At 43.1% G+C, this 16,748-nt stretch overlaps 1 protein-coding gene across 18 annotated transcripts in view; it reads right to left on the reverse strand.

Moving 5' to 3' along the window:
• Window positions 1–16,748, reverse strand: part of PTPRS (protein tyrosine phosphatase receptor type S) — a 565,376-nt gene that overhangs the window by 256,662 nt on the left and 291,966 nt on the right. For 9 of the 18 annotated variants that reach the window (XM_040322493.1, XM_040322436.1, XM_040322492.1 and 6 more), the window contains one exon: window positions 11,925–11,951. The exons of the other annotated variants lie outside the window; for them this stretch is intronic. In XM_040322493.1, coding sequence (XP_040178427.1) covers window positions 11,925–11,951 — 27 coding nt within the window. The remainder of the gene's footprint in view (window positions 1–11,924; window positions 11,952–16,748) is intronic. 18 annotated transcript variants of the gene reach the window in all.

Below are 16,748 nucleotides of genomic sequence, written 5' to 3' on the forward strand. Positions count from 1 at the left end.
ACTCCCACATTAAATGAAAGAACGTGCCATCGGCTGCCCCGCATCGGGAGCTGAGGAGATTCTGTTCAGTTTAAACAATAAGCATGTTGTAAAATAGGATCTGTATAACAGTTTGGTCTGTATTACCTTGTCACGGGACAAAATGACAGAGGGAACCTGGAGGGGCAATACCTACTGCCAGATGTCCTCCGTCAGCTCAGGGATGTCGGCTCTCCAGCTAGCAGCAGCTCTGCTCAGCCTTTGAGTCGTAGTGTGCAGGAGAGACCCATAATATGTGGAGACTAGCTTGGCGTGAGAGGAGTCAGTTAGCAATCGCTCTAGCGGGGAGAGCTGGACGACTATGTTACGAAGGCCAAACTGCATTGCTGCAGTGTGGCGTATCTGTAGGAAGTAAGCTGTACGCGGCAGATTATAGTCTCTACGAAATGCCTCGAAAGGACGAAACACATTATCTGAGAACAAATGTAAAATAGTTTTCACCCCCCTTTTCGACCAATATCCCCCATCCGATCTACGGAAAAATTCCAGAAGGTTTGGATTCCCCCATAGTGTAGTGTTCGGTGAGTATGTATTACTGCCGGAGGGTGTTTGCAATTTAGTGAGTTTAAGAATCCGTAGAGTCATAGCCATAATACTCGTCCCCTCCCGCCCTCCAAGGGACATACGATGAATCAAATTTTGCAGGGATTCATAAGAGGTAAGAATGGCTGCCTCAAATGCAGTGGCTGCATTGTTGGCTTCGGGAGTACAGGAGGTTTTTGGAGGACCAAAGAGAGCAGTTTGGTAGATATTTTGAGACCAGGTAGTTGGGGGCAGAGTTGTCCAAAGTCAATAAAACCTCAGCGCTTACTCCAATACTTAATGTATTTCGAGCGATGCTGCTCTCCTTGAGCGGATAAACACCAGTATAACAGTGCGGGTAAACATCAGTATAAAAAAGGAGGGCGCAAACACCTAGTGCATTACCTTCGGCACCAATAAATATTTATTGAAAAAAATGCCAAAGACATAACTCGTACACAAATCCAGTGTCCAGAATTACAAATACCTGCCATTGGAAAGCTGATGCATTTTGGGAGACAAGCTTGTTTCCTCAGAGCTCAGAGTTGTGAATGGCTTTGTAAGTTTCCACTTATCATCCTTGAGCTGTATCTATAACTTGATTGGAGTCCACCTGTGGTAAATTTTGATGGAGTCCACCTGTGGTAAATTTTGTTGATTGGACATGATCTGGAAAGGCACATACCTGTCTATATAAGGTCACAAAGTTAACAGTTCATGTCAAAACACAAACCAAGCCATGATGTCCAAGGAATTGTCTGTAGACCTCCGGACCTCCGGATTGTATGGAGGCACAGATCTGGGGAAGGGTACAGAAAAATGTCTGCAGCATTGAAGATCCCAATGAGCACAGTGGCCTCCATCAACTGTAAATAGACAAAGTTTGGAACCACCAGGACTTTTCCTAGAGTTGAATGCCCGACCAAACTGAGCGATCGGGGGAGAAGGGTCTTAGTCTGGGAGGTGACCAGGAACCTGATGGTCACTCTGACAGAGCTCCTGCCTTTCTTTTTGGAGAAAGGAGAACCTTCCAGAAGAACAACCATCTCTGCAGCACTCCACCAATCAGGCCTGTATGGTAGAGTGGCCAGACGGAAGCCACTCATCAGTAAAAGGCACATGAAAGCCAGCCTGGAGTTTGCCAAAAGGCACCTGACAGGCTCTCAGACCATGAGAAAAAATATTCTCTTGTCTGATGAAATAAAGATTGAACTCTTTGGTCTGAATGGCAAGCGTCATGTCTGGAGGAAACCAGGCACTGTTGATCATCTGGCCAATACAATCCCTACAGTGAAGCATGGTGGTGGGAACATTATGCTGTAGGAATGTTTTTTTAGCAGTAGGAACAGGAAGACTAGTCAAGATTGAGGGAAAGATAAATGTACAGAGACAGCCTTGATGAAAACCTGCTCCAGAGCGCTCCGAACCTCAGACTGGGGTGAAGGTTAATCTTCCAACAGGACAATAACCCTAAGCACACTGCCAAGAAAATAAAGGATTGGCAACAGGACAGCTCTGTGAATGTCCTTGAGTGGCCCAGGCAGAGCCCAGACTTGAACCCGATTAAATATCTCTGGAGAGATCTGAAAATGCCTGTGCACGGACGCTCCCCATCCAAACTGATGGAGGTTGAAAGAAGAATGGGAGAAACTGCCCAAAAATAGGTGTTCCAAGCTTGTAGCATCGTACTCAAAAATACTTGAGGCTGTAATTGGTGCTAAAGGTGCTTCAACAAAGTATTGAGCAAAAGCTGTGAACACTTCTGTACATGTGATTTTATTTTGTTTTTTATTTTTAATATTTTTTCAAAGATTTCAAACAAACTTTTTTCATGTTGTCATTATGGGGTATTGTTTGTATAATTGAGGAAATAATGAATTTATTCCATTTAGGAATAAGGCTGTGACATAACAAAATGTGGAAAAAATTAAGCACTGTGAATATGTTCTGGATGCACTGTACACACAATGTATACTTTACACAGCTCGCATACTTTAAAGGCCAGTCCTGCAGGATGCGGGTGCTAATGGGAACGGGTTCCTGCTGTGGAAAAAGTACAGGAATGCCGTTCCCATGCGTTCCTGCAAGACTTGAGTCCTGACCTATACATTGCATACAGTATGACACAAAACTTAATTCACCAGTTTTACCCACAGGGGAGGCGTAAGAAACGAAAAGAAGAAGGAAAAGAAGAGAGGGAAACATAGGGAGGGAGGAGGGGTCAGAGGGGAAAGAAATAAAGGAAGGGGGGAGTAGCCTCCATTCTACTCCCCCTCCCAGAAGCCTGTTAAGAACTTACTAGGTTTGCAATAGGGGTTATTTACGAAAGGCAAATCCACTTTGCACTGCAAGTGCACTTGGAATTGCAGTCGCTGAAGGGGGCATGCAAGGAAGATCAAAAACAACATTTTAGCTTGCACATGATTGGATGATAAAATCAGCAGCGCTTCCTCTCATTTCAGATCTACCCCTCAAATTTACAGCGACTGCACATCCAAGTGCACTTGTAGTGCAAAGTGGATTTTCCTTTAGAAAATAACCCCCTATGTGTTTTCATATGTTGCAGGGCATTCAGCACTGCATAAGTTCTGACAGGAGCAATTAGGACCTAACACACAGCTAAACAAAGGAAGAGCAAAAATAAATAAAAATGCAAGCGTGTGCAGCTAGGGGGGAGTTACAATGTGTATTTTTGTAAAACAGAATGCGATTGCTGATAAAATAGGACAAAATATATACTCTTTATGCTTTAAACGTTTTTATGCCAGGTGCCATATGTCTCTAACACAAATACATTTAGACTGTTGTGCAGAGAGTTATGTCAACCCCATAACAAATTTTTCTGTCACAGTTCAATAGTGTCAGGTGAGATCACAGAATAACAGGCTGTTGCCCATATTTCTTTTTATGAAGGTTGTTGCATTATGGGTGTATGTGAAATCTCCATTAATAGCTGTAAAATATTGTAATTATGAATATTTTTAAATTTAGCTTGCATCTATGGAAGGCGTGCAATATAGTGTCACAGGGGTGCCTCCCCATACTCCCCTTTTTTTACCCTTTTGGCTTAGTTTCTTCTTCTCCTTTTTCTTTTAAGGAAAACTATTTTTCTTTCTTTGCTATATCACCTTTATTTATTTTTTGGTGATTCTTGAGTTTGGTTTCACTATGGTGAAAAAAAAAAAAAAAAAAGAGGGGAGTATGGGGAACATTATACGGAGAACATTTAAAACAGTTAAAAATGTTGATATAGAATATTAAAGCTTCCCTTTTTTGGAATGGAAGTTCCAACAGTTTTTTTTTTCTCTATTTCGACATTGGATAATTGTTTTATATAAATGTATGTCATTGTAGCTATTAGCAACTATGACAATAGTAACAGTAACACCTGGGTTTAGCAACAGTCATGTGACTAGTTTTCCTGTATATGTGACATACAGTCCTCTTTACAGTTCTAATATTTGGCAGTCATCATATGTGGTCATTGGTCATTTTTTTTATGTTGGTCAGTTTTCTTTTTTGTGCCATAACTAAGTTCAACGAGCATTGCTTGAATATCATATAGATATACTGGGACTTGTGAGACTCATAGTGATTGGCAAATAGCAGAGAGTATAGTACAATTATACTTAAGAGTAATTTAGTCTGATCGTTCCCGAAGCCACAAACAACTGGTGACATCGCACTTATCCGCATTCGGAAATCGTTATTTTTGTCTGCTTAGGTGACACTGCCTAAATCTGCACAGAGACCTCTTACAGTTATGACCTCTTCCCTAGCCTGCTAAAGGCAGGACTCATACAGTATCTATACATGGTAGCCAAGGACGGCGCTATATGCACAAAAGTTTGGCACCAGCCAAGGCTTTAGATCAGTGGTTCTCAACCTGGGGGTCGGGACCCCCTTGGGGGTCAAATGAGGATTTGCCAGGGGTCCCCAACACCTGGGCTGCTCCTGAAGCCTGCGGCCACCCACTCAGTCTCCTCACAGCCGCCCCTTCAGTTCACGGCATAGCTGGGGGGCAGGGACTAGAGGTCAGCTGACTGGTGAGGAATGTGAAGTGGGAGGGGCTGGAGGAGACCCTATCTGCTGATTTCAGAATAGGTGTCACTGCTACGAGAAACCACAAAGTCGGAGACACAGTGAGTAACACTACCTGTGATTAGAGTTGCCTTTAAAAGTCCCCACTACAGTTCTCTGATCAGCAGATGACCTTGATCAAGAGCACCTAAGTTGGCTGATCCCAACTCTCCACCAGGGAGTAAGAGAAGGAATAAAAATAGAGACTACATGGAAGGTAGAGAGAGAAAGAACAAGAAAGACGTCTAGAGAGGGATGGGGATAACAAACAAGAAATTAGGATAGATACAGATAAAAGGGAAAGAAAAGAGGAACAAAGAGAGAGAGAGAGAGAGAGAGAGAGAGAGAGAGAGAGAGAGAGAGAGAGAGAGAGAGAGAGAGAGAGAGAGTGGTACATCCTAAAATGTACTATAAGGGGTTTTAATACTGAGTGGAAGGGACCCAGGGAGCGCTAAATGTCCGTGGGTTAGGTCTTGTCTTGGGTGCCGACAACTCACAATAGGAAAATAATTTTACTGTTAGGGGTCCCCACAACTTGGGACATTTAGTCAAGGGGTCACGGCACTAGAGAGGTTGAGAACCATTGCTTTAGATCATCGAGGTTGGTATAACTGAATACAGTTTCAAGCAAAAGGAGTTTGTGGTGAGTTGCGATGGCAACAAGATCCCCCTGGACACGTGAAGACGTAATTAACAAAACGTATCTCGCCTCCTGAAGACGATATTAACAAAACATACGTTGAGGCAGTACCTAATCACGCTGTCTTATGCCATATCCGGTTCTCTGGTGGAGCACACGCCATCCACAGAGGTGGATGGAAACCTGATTCAGCTGATCCATTGTGACAAGCCAGCAGCCCCATGCTTTGATGTCCTCATCAAAGCACCCGCCCCCCATGTTCAGGGCATGTGGCCCAGTATGGTTCCATACCAGGCCCCGAAGGGGACCCCCACACTGTGTTTTCTCAAGTTTTATTGCCACTCCTTGACAACTAGCTATGCTAAGGATGCTGGTGGCTGCCTGCTCCTAAAAATGGCATCAGAACCGTATGTAAATTGCAGCTAAACCGCTAAACAGCTACTTTTAGAAATTTGCAGTGAAAACACACCTGAAATTTGCACTGCACATGTGTAAACCCAGCCTTAAAGTCTAGAGGAGGGAGGGTAGAGGAAAGGGTTAAGAAATAAATAAGGAAAAAAAAGGGGGGTGAAAGGGAAGGCAAGGAAAGAAATAGAGAAAGAAGTGGAAAGGAAAACCCCATAATCAGTTTTCCTGCAGGTTTTTCTCTTCAGGTTTACCAAAACCATCTAATATACAGTGGGGATCGAAAGTTTGGGCACCCCAGGTAAAAAATTGTATTAATGTGCATAACGAAGCCAAGGAACGATGGAAAAATCTCCAAAATGCATCAAATTACAGATTAGACATTCTTATAATATATCAAAAAAAGTTAGATTTTATTTCCATCATTTACACTTTCAAAATTACAGAAAACAAAAAAAATGGCATCTGCAAAAGTTTGGGCACCCTGCAGAGTTAATATCGTGTCCTGCCCCCTTTGGCAAGTATCACAGCTTGTAAACGCTTTTTGTAGCCAGCCAAGAGTCTTTCTATTCTTGTTTGAGGTATCTTTGCCCATTCTTCCTTGCAAAAGTCTTCCAGTTCTTTGAGATTTCTGGGCTGTCTGTCACGCACTGCTCTTTTAAGGTCTATCCATAGATTTTCAATTATGTTGAGGTCAGGAGATTGTAAAGGCCATAGCAAAACCTTCAGTTTACGCCTCTTGATGTAATCCCCCGGTGGATTTTGAGGTGTGTTTAGGATCATTATCCATTTGTAGAAGCCATCCTCTCTTTAACTTCAACTTTTTCACAGATGGCATCAAGTTACCTTCCAAAATTTGCTGACATTTTATTGAATCCATTTTTCCTTCTACTCGTGAAATGTTCCCTGTGCCACTGGCTGCAATACGCGGACCAGTTTCAGCGGACATGTTCGACCGTGTGTACGGGGCCTAAGAGGTTTTCTTCTGATGACTCTTCCATGAAGACCATATTTGTACAAGTATCTCTTTATAGTGGAATAGTGTACCACAACTTCAGTGTCTGCCAGATCTTTCTGGAGGGATCGTGCAGTCAAACGTGGGTTTTGAATTGCTTTTCTCACAATCCTGCGAGCTGTTCTGTCTGATATTTTTCTTGGTCTTCCAGATCTTGCTTTAACTTCCACTGTTCCTGATGACTGCCATTTCTTAATTACATTCCAAACAGAGGATATTGACATCTGAAAACGCTTTGCTATCTTCTTATAGCCTTCTCTAGCTTTGTGAGCGTGAACTATTTTCAGTTTCAGTTTTCTAGACAACTGCTTAGAAGAACCCATGGTGCTGATTGTTGGGGAAAGGTCAGATGAGTCTGGGCATTTAAAACCTTTGAGAGTGACATCACCTGGTCTTCCCAGATGATGATTGAGAACAATACATGACACTGGCAGGTCTCAGCTTTGCAAAGGGGGCAGTGCATGCTATAAATTCTGCAGGGTGCCCAAACTTTTTGTTTTCTGTAATTTTGAAAGTGTAAATGATGGAAATAAAATCTAACTTTTTTTGACATATAAGAATGTCTAATCTGTAATTTGATGCCTTCTGGAGATTTTTCCATCGTTCCTTGGCTTCGTTATGCACATTAATACAAATTTTTACCTGGGGTGCCCAAACTTTCGATCCCCACTGTATTGATTTTATTCGTATATATGGTTATGTGTCCTTCCGTTTTAACAAATTTGGTATAATAAAAATGTAAATTCTTATATTATGCTTTTTGTTACTTCCTGGGTACCGAGATAGTCAATTTTGTTCTTTGCCGAGGGGCGTAAGAGGGGTAGCCCCTAGCTTTTCTAAATATTGTTATCACTAGGATGATGGTATCTTGTAAGCACCATAGTTATTTTAAGACACACTCTTAGCATCACAGAAGAGGGTGTGTTTACCACTCTGGACCACACCTCCCTCATTACAATACCACCTTTCACCAACTTTCTATACAAACTAATTGTACAAACTCCTTTAGATCTTCGATCAGCTATGTAGTACAAGGGCCTGCCTGATTTGATACAAATTGAATGGATTGTTCATGTGTGACCTCCTATGCCATAGTTCTAGTAAATATAAAGGAAATTGTACAGATGTTGTACAATCAGATTGCATAGTGTATGGCCATCTTTATACAAATACATAGGACAGAGTGGACGGAGACAATGAGTTGTCAAACCTCATTCAGATCTCCAAAATAGCAAAAACTCACATTCCCGCATGCGTTTGTTTTGGGTGTTTTGGAGCGTTTTCACACGTCACACATAGGGCAGCCCATTCACTTCAATAGGCTACCCTACGCATGACAATCACCCTAGAGAAGCTCCAGAACTTCTTTTGGAGCAGAGCATGGTGCGTTACCACAGTTTTTGGTGCATGGGGGGGGGCTTTAACATGTGATGACAACACAAGCATGATGCACATTTGCAGCATGTCTGCAACGCATGGCAAAGCACACATTTGCTGTGTCTCCCTGTTCTTGTATAAATGCACCAATTTCCCTTTCAGGCCATACTCACACTAAGGCCCCGTACACACGACCGGATCTATCCGCTGGGATTGATCCGCGGATCAGTTCCAGCAGATAGATCCGGTCATGTGTAGGGCCTAGCAGACATTTTCAAGCGGACATTTGTCCAGCCTACGGTTTTCCAGCGGATAAAAATTTCTTAGCATGCTAAGAAATCTATCCGCTCGAAACCTGTCCATCGGACTTATCCGGTCGTCTGTACAGACTCACCAGATAAGTCCGTCCGATCCCCATCGCTCGCATGCGTCAAAATGATTCGACGCATGCGTGGAAGTATTTACCTTCCAGGGTCGCGCACGTCGCTGCGTCATCATCGCAGCGACGGCGCGGCCACGTCACCGCGGATGTTTTCCGCGGGGATTTTGATCTGATGGTGTGTACAGCCATCAGATCAAAATCCGCCAGCGGACATATCCGATGGAAACAGTCCGGCGGACCGTTTTCATCGGATATCCGCCCGTGTGTACAGGGCCCTAGAGTAGCGAGAGCACATGTTTTTGGCTTGTTTTTCTAGTGACACACATAGGGCAGCCTATTAACTTAAATTTTCTGCGCTACACATGGCAAAGTAGCTCATGGGACAATTTGCCATTGTGCAAGTTGCAAATTTTTTCATGTGGCAAAAGGTTTGCTTCTGTGTGTGGTGTAAAAAAAATCAGCACAGTTAAAGCGGAGTTCTATCCAAAAGTGGAACATCCGCTCATCTTATTCCTCCTCCCTCCGGTGCCACAATTGGCACCTTTTGGGGGGGGGGGGGGGGACAGGATGCCTTTCCCACTTACGGGAGTCCCTACCACGGAGCTGTGACGTCACTGTGGGGCTCCCTCCTTCTCCCCTGGCCGCTGGGCCAATAGGAGAGAGGAGCGGGGCCTCGCACATGCGCAGTAAGGTTCCCGCCGTGAAGCCAAAAGGCTACACAGACGGGTTTCCCTACCCGTAATGGCGGCGGAGCACCCGACAGCTGTGCCGACATCGCTGGACTCCAGGACAGGTTAGTGTCCATTTACTAAAAGCCAGCAGCTGCAGTATGTGTAGCTGCTGGCTTTTAATTTTTTTTCAAGGGCGGAACACCACTTTAAGCCATTATAGAAACAAGGGTATAAAATCCTTGATGGAAAATGGCAAGAACTTTTCGGCAATCTGGTATGATAGCTGAACTGTGCAATTTCTATTAGCCAGTCTGAAAGAATGTTGCCTTTTGCCTACTGGGAACAGCTTGTAGATAGAGGAACATAGATTCTTCTTCTATACACTCCATACATAAATTCATGCAGCTGAAATTCATGGCAATAGCAGTATTTAGAAACATAATTGTTTTAATCATAACGATAGTTGGTTAGCGTGACTCATACATCTAAAGAATACTTGCAGCCTGTGACTAATTTATAAAACCAAAAACGTATTTCATGTAAATATAAAAAAAGGAACTAAGGAAAATAAACAAATATGTATAGTCTACTGCTGAAAATTCATGACAATTCATTAACCTGTAAATGTATTCAGACTATGGAGTTTAAAGTATTTATATATTCTTAACAATTAGTAAAAGAGTTTCAAGTTCAGATTGATTCAACCAGGAATCGCACTGCCTTCCTGTTCAAATCACAAGTGATTCATGGCAGTGCAATTTGAGCCTATGCATTTTGTATGGTTAGACTAAGACGCATGCACTTTTTTTGCCGCACCATAATTGGATCACATGGATGAATCCGATTCATCCCATTGCACTGCGTTTTGCACACAATTTTCAGGGTGTCGTTAACTTAACCACTTCAATACCGGGCTTTAAAACCCACCTCCTTCCCGGGCCTATTCTGGCACTTCTTTCCTACATGTACAAATCCTCATTATTTTGCTAGAAAATTACTCAGAACCCCCAAACATTATATATGTTTTTTTAGCAGACACCCTAGGGAATAAAATGGCGGTCATTGCAACTTTTTATCTTGCACCGTATTTGCGCAATAATTTTTCAAACGGCTTTTTTTTGTAAAAAAAATGGTTTCATAAATTAAAAAATAACAAAACAGTAACGTTAGCCCAATTTTTTGGTAAAATATGAAAGATGATGTTACGCCGAGTAACTAGATACCTAACATGTCACGCTTTAAAATTGCGTACACTCATGGAATGGCGCCAAACTTCGTTACTTAAAAATCTCCATAGGCGACACTTAAATTTTTTTACAGGTTGCCAGTTTAGAGTTACAGAGGAGGTCTAGTGCTAGAATTGTTGCACACGCTCTAACGCACGCGGCGACACCTCACATGTGTGGTTTGAACGACGTTTACATACGTGGGCGGGACTTACGTGTGCGTACGCTTCTGAGCGCGAGCTACCGGGGACAGGGGCATTTTAATTTTTTTATTATTATTTTTTCTTTTTTATTTTACTTATTTCTTTATTTTTTACACTTTTTTTTTTTCAATCGCTTTTATTCCTATTACAAGGAATGTAAACATCCCTTGTAATAGGAATGTGTGTGACAGGTCCTCTTTAAGGAGAGATGCGGGGTCAATAAGACCCCACATCTCTCCTGCAGGCTGGAAAGAATGAGATTGTGAAAAAAAATTCACAGATCTCATTCAAACTAGCCGCAATTGCGGTTTGTTTACTTACGGGGACCCGGGCGTGACGTCATCACATCGCGCCCGGGCCTCCGACGGTCATAGAGATGACTGGTGACCAGATGGTCACCAGTCTTCTCTATGGCAAACATCCGGCGGACGGCGATCATCTCTCTGGGCCCCCGGTGGGACGGGAGAGCCCGGAGAAGCACCGGATGGCGGCGGGAGGGGGGGGAACCGCCGCTATGATCGTTCTTACGGTGCGCAGGATCGCCGCCGCTAAAAAATGATATCTCAATGATGCCTCCGGGTGCAGGCATCATTGAGATATCCCCCCGCAAAGCCCATCACATCATATGACGTCCACCCAGGATAACAGGTCCCCGTTTTGGACGTCATATGACGGCGTGCGGGTGTCAAGTGGTTAACATTGACACCAGAAGCGGTTTGCATTAACAGAGTGTGAACCAGGACTTACTGTGAAGTAATTAATTCTCCAAAATCCACTAGCTATCCGTTTACATTAAAGAGCTGGAAAGCTGTCAAGATCCTGTTACAATACAAAGTGATGGGCAGAGAGCTAATTTTAGTGCTTCTGTTGTAATTGTTAAATCATTTCTTAGCAATACCTATAGTTACACAGATAAGTAAGGGACTGTTTTAAAACAAGTTCCTTTTATTATTATTTTTTTGAGTAAAACTATTCTTCAACACATTTTATCACACATTAGAAACATTTTAAAATGGGTTTGTTAAAGCATTATCCACAAAATCCACAAACCATATGTGCTGAGAAAAAAAAAGGTTGCCGCATCTGACTTCTTCAGAAAAAGCTGGTTACCTGGCTGTTTTGTTGATAAAATGGCTTCACTACTTCCCCAGTCTCTAACAATGCAAATAAGGAATTCACTCTAAACACACTGGTTGCATTCTTATCCCAGGTTAGCCAAGCAACTAATATTTCCATAAGAAAATCAGCAATGGCATTTTTCTTTCAGATTATGTTTCTATAAACAGCAATATATTAGAAGATGCTTACAGTTCAGTTATGGAATGCACAAACAATTAATTCAAAAAGAGGCTCATATTACTTACATATTCAGCTGTATCATCCATTTCCCACTGAGTATGGATAGGCAGGTAGAGAAAGAAAGAATATTAAGAATTGCAAAATAAGATTGACGGTGATGACCAGCTCTACTGGAAATCAAAACAGAAGGTCTCACAATAATTGAAAGTGTATATAGGAAAACATATTCTTTCCCCATTGCAAGAAATCAGATTCTTCCTCTCACAGGTTTCTAGCAAAATATGATAGAAAGGAGAATCCAATATATTTTGCACTTTGTATACTGTACTTTTCCACAGTGCAATCATTCCTGTAAACATACACAGCATTTTTTCTGCCTCACTTGACATTTTTTACTTTCTCAAGTTATATTTCTAATGTGTTTTTTCAAAAAAGGTATTGCAAAAGAAGCAAGTTGTATAGGGTATTGTAATTTGCATACAGCTCTGGGCTATATAAAGAGTTTGTTAAAGTAAACCAGTCAAACAATTTAAACATGCCCAACTAAAAATCCAGTCTCGAAATGTTGAAATACAACAATATGCCTGCTATATTGTTAACCGGAAACCCGATTCAGTAAAAACCTTTGGTTTAGAATAACTTTGTTACTAAGAGCCCTGACCTCCCAGACCTCTGTGCATCTGAGATCATTGTACCAGCCAGTGTACAGTATTTCTGGGGGATAAAATCAGTACACCTATGCAATAAATGAACATTTATAATTTGATCCCATCAAAATGCTGCTAGTACAGAAATAAATTGGGATTTTTGTACTTAACATACTTAGAGGGCTGTAGCCTTTTTTGGAATTGTGGGTTATATTGCCAACTAGAGGAGGATTGACAGGAGGCTTGACACTAGGTCTAAACTGAAGGCCAGTCTCTAGGTGTCATAACCCTCTTCTAATCACCTTGCTCAATTACAAATATACCAAAATCAATACCAACCTAAAGAGATGGGAGCACTTAGCCTTCTAATGGACTAAAAGGGATGTTACAGTAATGCGGATATATCAGGCATTTCTTGGACCTCTTATGACGTGAAGGTATGCAGATCGGTGAGCGCATATGCTTGTTGTTGTATGTGGTGTGTTGAAGAGCGTTACTAAACACTGGATTTTAATTTAAAAAAACATTTTTTCACTAATCATTGGGAAATTGTTAACTGTATATGTTGTGGGCGATACCTCACTTGTGTCGTTAGAACACCGTTTTCAGAGGATGGAGGGAGGAGTCTAGGGATGGCGCGGTCGGAGTGGAGGAGCTGCTAGACGGGAGCCCTCGCTCTCCAACCCTGCGCTGACCGTGGAGACGTGAAGGGAAGCGAGGGGCCCGGACCTCTCCCCGCTTGATCACCTCCTCCCCCCCCGGCTCAGAGATGCTGTCCCTGTGCTGTAAACTTACCCCCTACTTTCGGATCCCGGCTGCCTGAGAGTCTCCTGGCCTGCAGCGTGGACGGCGTGCACGGCTCTTCCTGTGCTGCGGTGATTGAGGCTTGCAGCGCAGAGTGGTGAGGACGGCGCTTGTAAAGCCCAAACACACGGAGCACACAGAGCGGGAGGGGCTGCAGGGAGGGAGGCGAGGTGAACCGAGCCCTTCGTGAGAGCAGAGCAGCTCGTGCGCTCGGCGGCCCCCCCTCCCCCGTTCTCTGGGGTACGCGTGCAGCTGTACTAAGTCGCTGTGGACCGCGGTATGCGGGCCCCCACATGGGGAGCAGAAGCTGACAGAAATGAAACCCAGCACCTCGTAGCTCAAGTAACTCAAAGTAAATTAAAAGAAAGAGATGTGTGTAAGTAAGGAGCTGGCTCCTAGAAGATCACCAACAAGCGGGTAAGATTTAAAAATATTACACCAGCCTTCTCTTCAAAGTTTTTTTTTCAAAATCAATGGACCTGTGAGCACACCATATTCATCAAAGCGGTGAGTACAACGCTTTTCTCACGAACCGATATTAATGAGATACCTGCAATAGAGGTGGTAATGTTTCTTATGAGATTGGGATGAAGATAAGAAATTGGTGACAGAAGCGACAAGTGCTTAGTAAGATAACTACCAGGGTGAATAAATTATATTTGTTTGTCGGCGGTCACCTCCCTTGTTAATTTTTCTATTTCTATTGTCTATACCGATAATGCGGACACTTGGACATTTGGGCACCGGGACACGTGGATAATCAATTTATATTATACTTTGAGAAAAGCTCCAGACAGAATAAACAGGCAGTAGTGGGTGCCCGCGAATAAATGTTATAGGCAACTTGAACAGCTGAAGCCTGCCAACCGGATATAAGTCCCACGGCTCACAGCAATACCTTATTGAAGGAAATACACTGAGATAAAAAAGAGTGCTTTGATAGGCATTGGAAAAAAAATAAAAAAAAGAGGAAACATCGGTTAAAAAAAAAAAAAAAAAAAAAAAAAAGTGTAGCTCAACTCAGTAGAAAAGTGCTGTGTAGACGTGAGACCTATCCAAGTGACGGACTCAGTAGGATCCTCTTGGGTTATTATCCCCAAAACTCCCTGCCAGCTCTGTAACCTCAAAAAAACAGAAAAACCTCTCGGAGCTCTGTTTTTTTTTTTTTTTCCTCTGTCCTTTCCCCCCCCCCCTTTTTTTTTTTTTTTTTTCCCCCCTTTTTTTTCCCCCTTTTTTTTTCCTTTTTTTTTCCTTTCCTTTTTTTCTCCCCTCTACTAGAGAGAGAAAGGGGGATCACATAGACTGGTTTGCCCCCCTGGCCCAAAACGAAATTACCACAAAACGTCTATAAACCTCTGGTTGTCATATCATGGGCACAACACGGGCACAGTAAAGAGCGGTTGTAAACAAGATTACTGTAAAACCAAGAGGGGTGTAAGATGACCACAAGGGGAAGGGGAGCGAAAGGGGGGGCAATCCCAAAGGCTCCCCGGTTAAGTCAAAGCCCAGGCCCGATGTGTAAATTTGTGACACATGGGACAAACGGAGATAACCAGCCCGTTGAAAAACTACCAACGGGTAGAGGAAGCCAGGTAGAAAAAGATAAGAAGAGAGACAAGAAAAAAGGGGCTACTAACACACTGGCAGACTTGGAAACACTCTCAGAAACATTCTTAGAGACTAGATCTGACCATGATGGAGAGAGTGAATTAGAACAGGGAAATAAAGAAGAAACCCAGGATATGACACTCCTACCAACAAAAATGGAAATGGAGGGAATGTTTGCTGCCCTAGAAAGATCAATCAAATCGCAAATGGAAAGAATGGAGAAAAATATGGGGCATATATTGGAAAGAGTTGAAGAAGTAGAGAAAAAAGTCGACTCAAATGTAACCTCAGTTAAAAAACTAGAAGATGAAATAAAAGCATTAAAAATTAATCAACGAGAACAGGCGTATAAAGTAGAAGATCAGGAGAATAGAGATAGAAGGAAGAACATTAGAATACGCGGAGTCCCTGATACTGCACAAACTGAGGACTTGCCAGAAATAATAAGGAAAATTTGTAACCCAATATTAGAAAGAGAAATAACGACCCCCTTAAGAATAGAACGAGCGCATAGGATAAGACGAGCCAGAGAGAGATCACAGGATTATCCAAGAGATATCATTGTGCGATTTGAAAGTTGGGAAGAGAAAAACCAACTTTGGAGAAACCTGAGAGGGAAGTCGCCATTGGAATATGATCATCATAATATCCAAATTTACCAAGACCTGTCCCAAGAGACGTTAAAAAGAAGAAGAAGTTTAAAACCATTGTTGGGGATCCTACAAGAGCAAGACATTCAGTACAACTGGGGATTCCCAGCATGCTTGATAGGGAGGAAAAACGGGACTTCGGCAAGACTGAGGTTCATCGAGGAAATACCAGAATTCTGTAATAGCTTAGGCATCCCAATACCAAAAAATCACTAATGATCTTGTCTGCCGGAGAAGGGGGGGGGGAGAGGGGGGAGGGTGGGGGGGGGACGGGAGGGGCTAAGACAGTAAGCAACTAGTAGGGGATGGGGGAGAGGGGAGACCCTTAGAACACCCCTTCACTTAGTAAGCCATCGGAGTGGGACGGGGGAGGGGGGAGACCCAGAAAGCGCTTCTTCACCAGTCCCCCAGTATAGGGAGATAGGAGACCGGGCTAAAATAGAACTCCACCTCAGCCTGAAGAGCAAAAGAGCGCCAGGAGCGCCAATTAGAAAAAGCTCTAAATGACCAGTAGGTCAGGGATCGAATTGGGGGAAGGGGGGGGGGGGTGGGGGGGAGAAAGCCCCAAATGAAGAACAAGGGGGCAAGATACGAGGGGAGGGGAGGGGGGGAGGGAGAAGGGAGGGGGAGGAAGAGTTCGGGGGGGAAGGGAGAGGGGAGGGTTTGGGTGGGAAGGGAGAGGGGAAGATTAGAGAGGGGGGGAAAGGGATTCAGATCTGTGTGTCATGCAGCAGGAAAGAACATATACACCCAAGACAGAGGGAAAAAAAAAAAAAAAAAAAAAAAATATGACAAACATAAATTTTTTAACATACAACGTAAGAGGTCTCAGTTGCCCTGAAAAAAGGCATATGGTACTAAGAGAAGTTGAAAGGTATTCCGCTGAAATAGTTTTTCTGCAAGAGACACACATAACGCTGGACTCTAATGTCAGATTGTATTCTCGGGCAGTTCCTAGTTGGTACTACGGGGACTCCCCAAAGAAGAGAGCAAAAGGGGTCGCCATAGGAATAGGGAAGAATATCTCCTTTACAGTAGAAGATAGGAAAGTAGACCCGGAAGGTCGTTATCTGTTCCTAAAAGGAGTACTCCAAGGGAAAAAATACACGTTAGCAAATATTTACTGCCCAAACAGCCAACCACATAAATATCTGAGGGGGATTTTGAATGCCTTAATGGA

The sequence above is a fragment of the Rana temporaria genome, chromosome 1 (assembly GCF_905171775.1).
Source record: "Rana temporaria chromosome 1, aRanTem1.1, whole genome shotgun sequence".
In the NCBI taxonomy this organism is placed as follows: domain Eukaryota; kingdom Metazoa; phylum Chordata; class Amphibia; order Anura; family Ranidae; genus Rana; species Rana temporaria.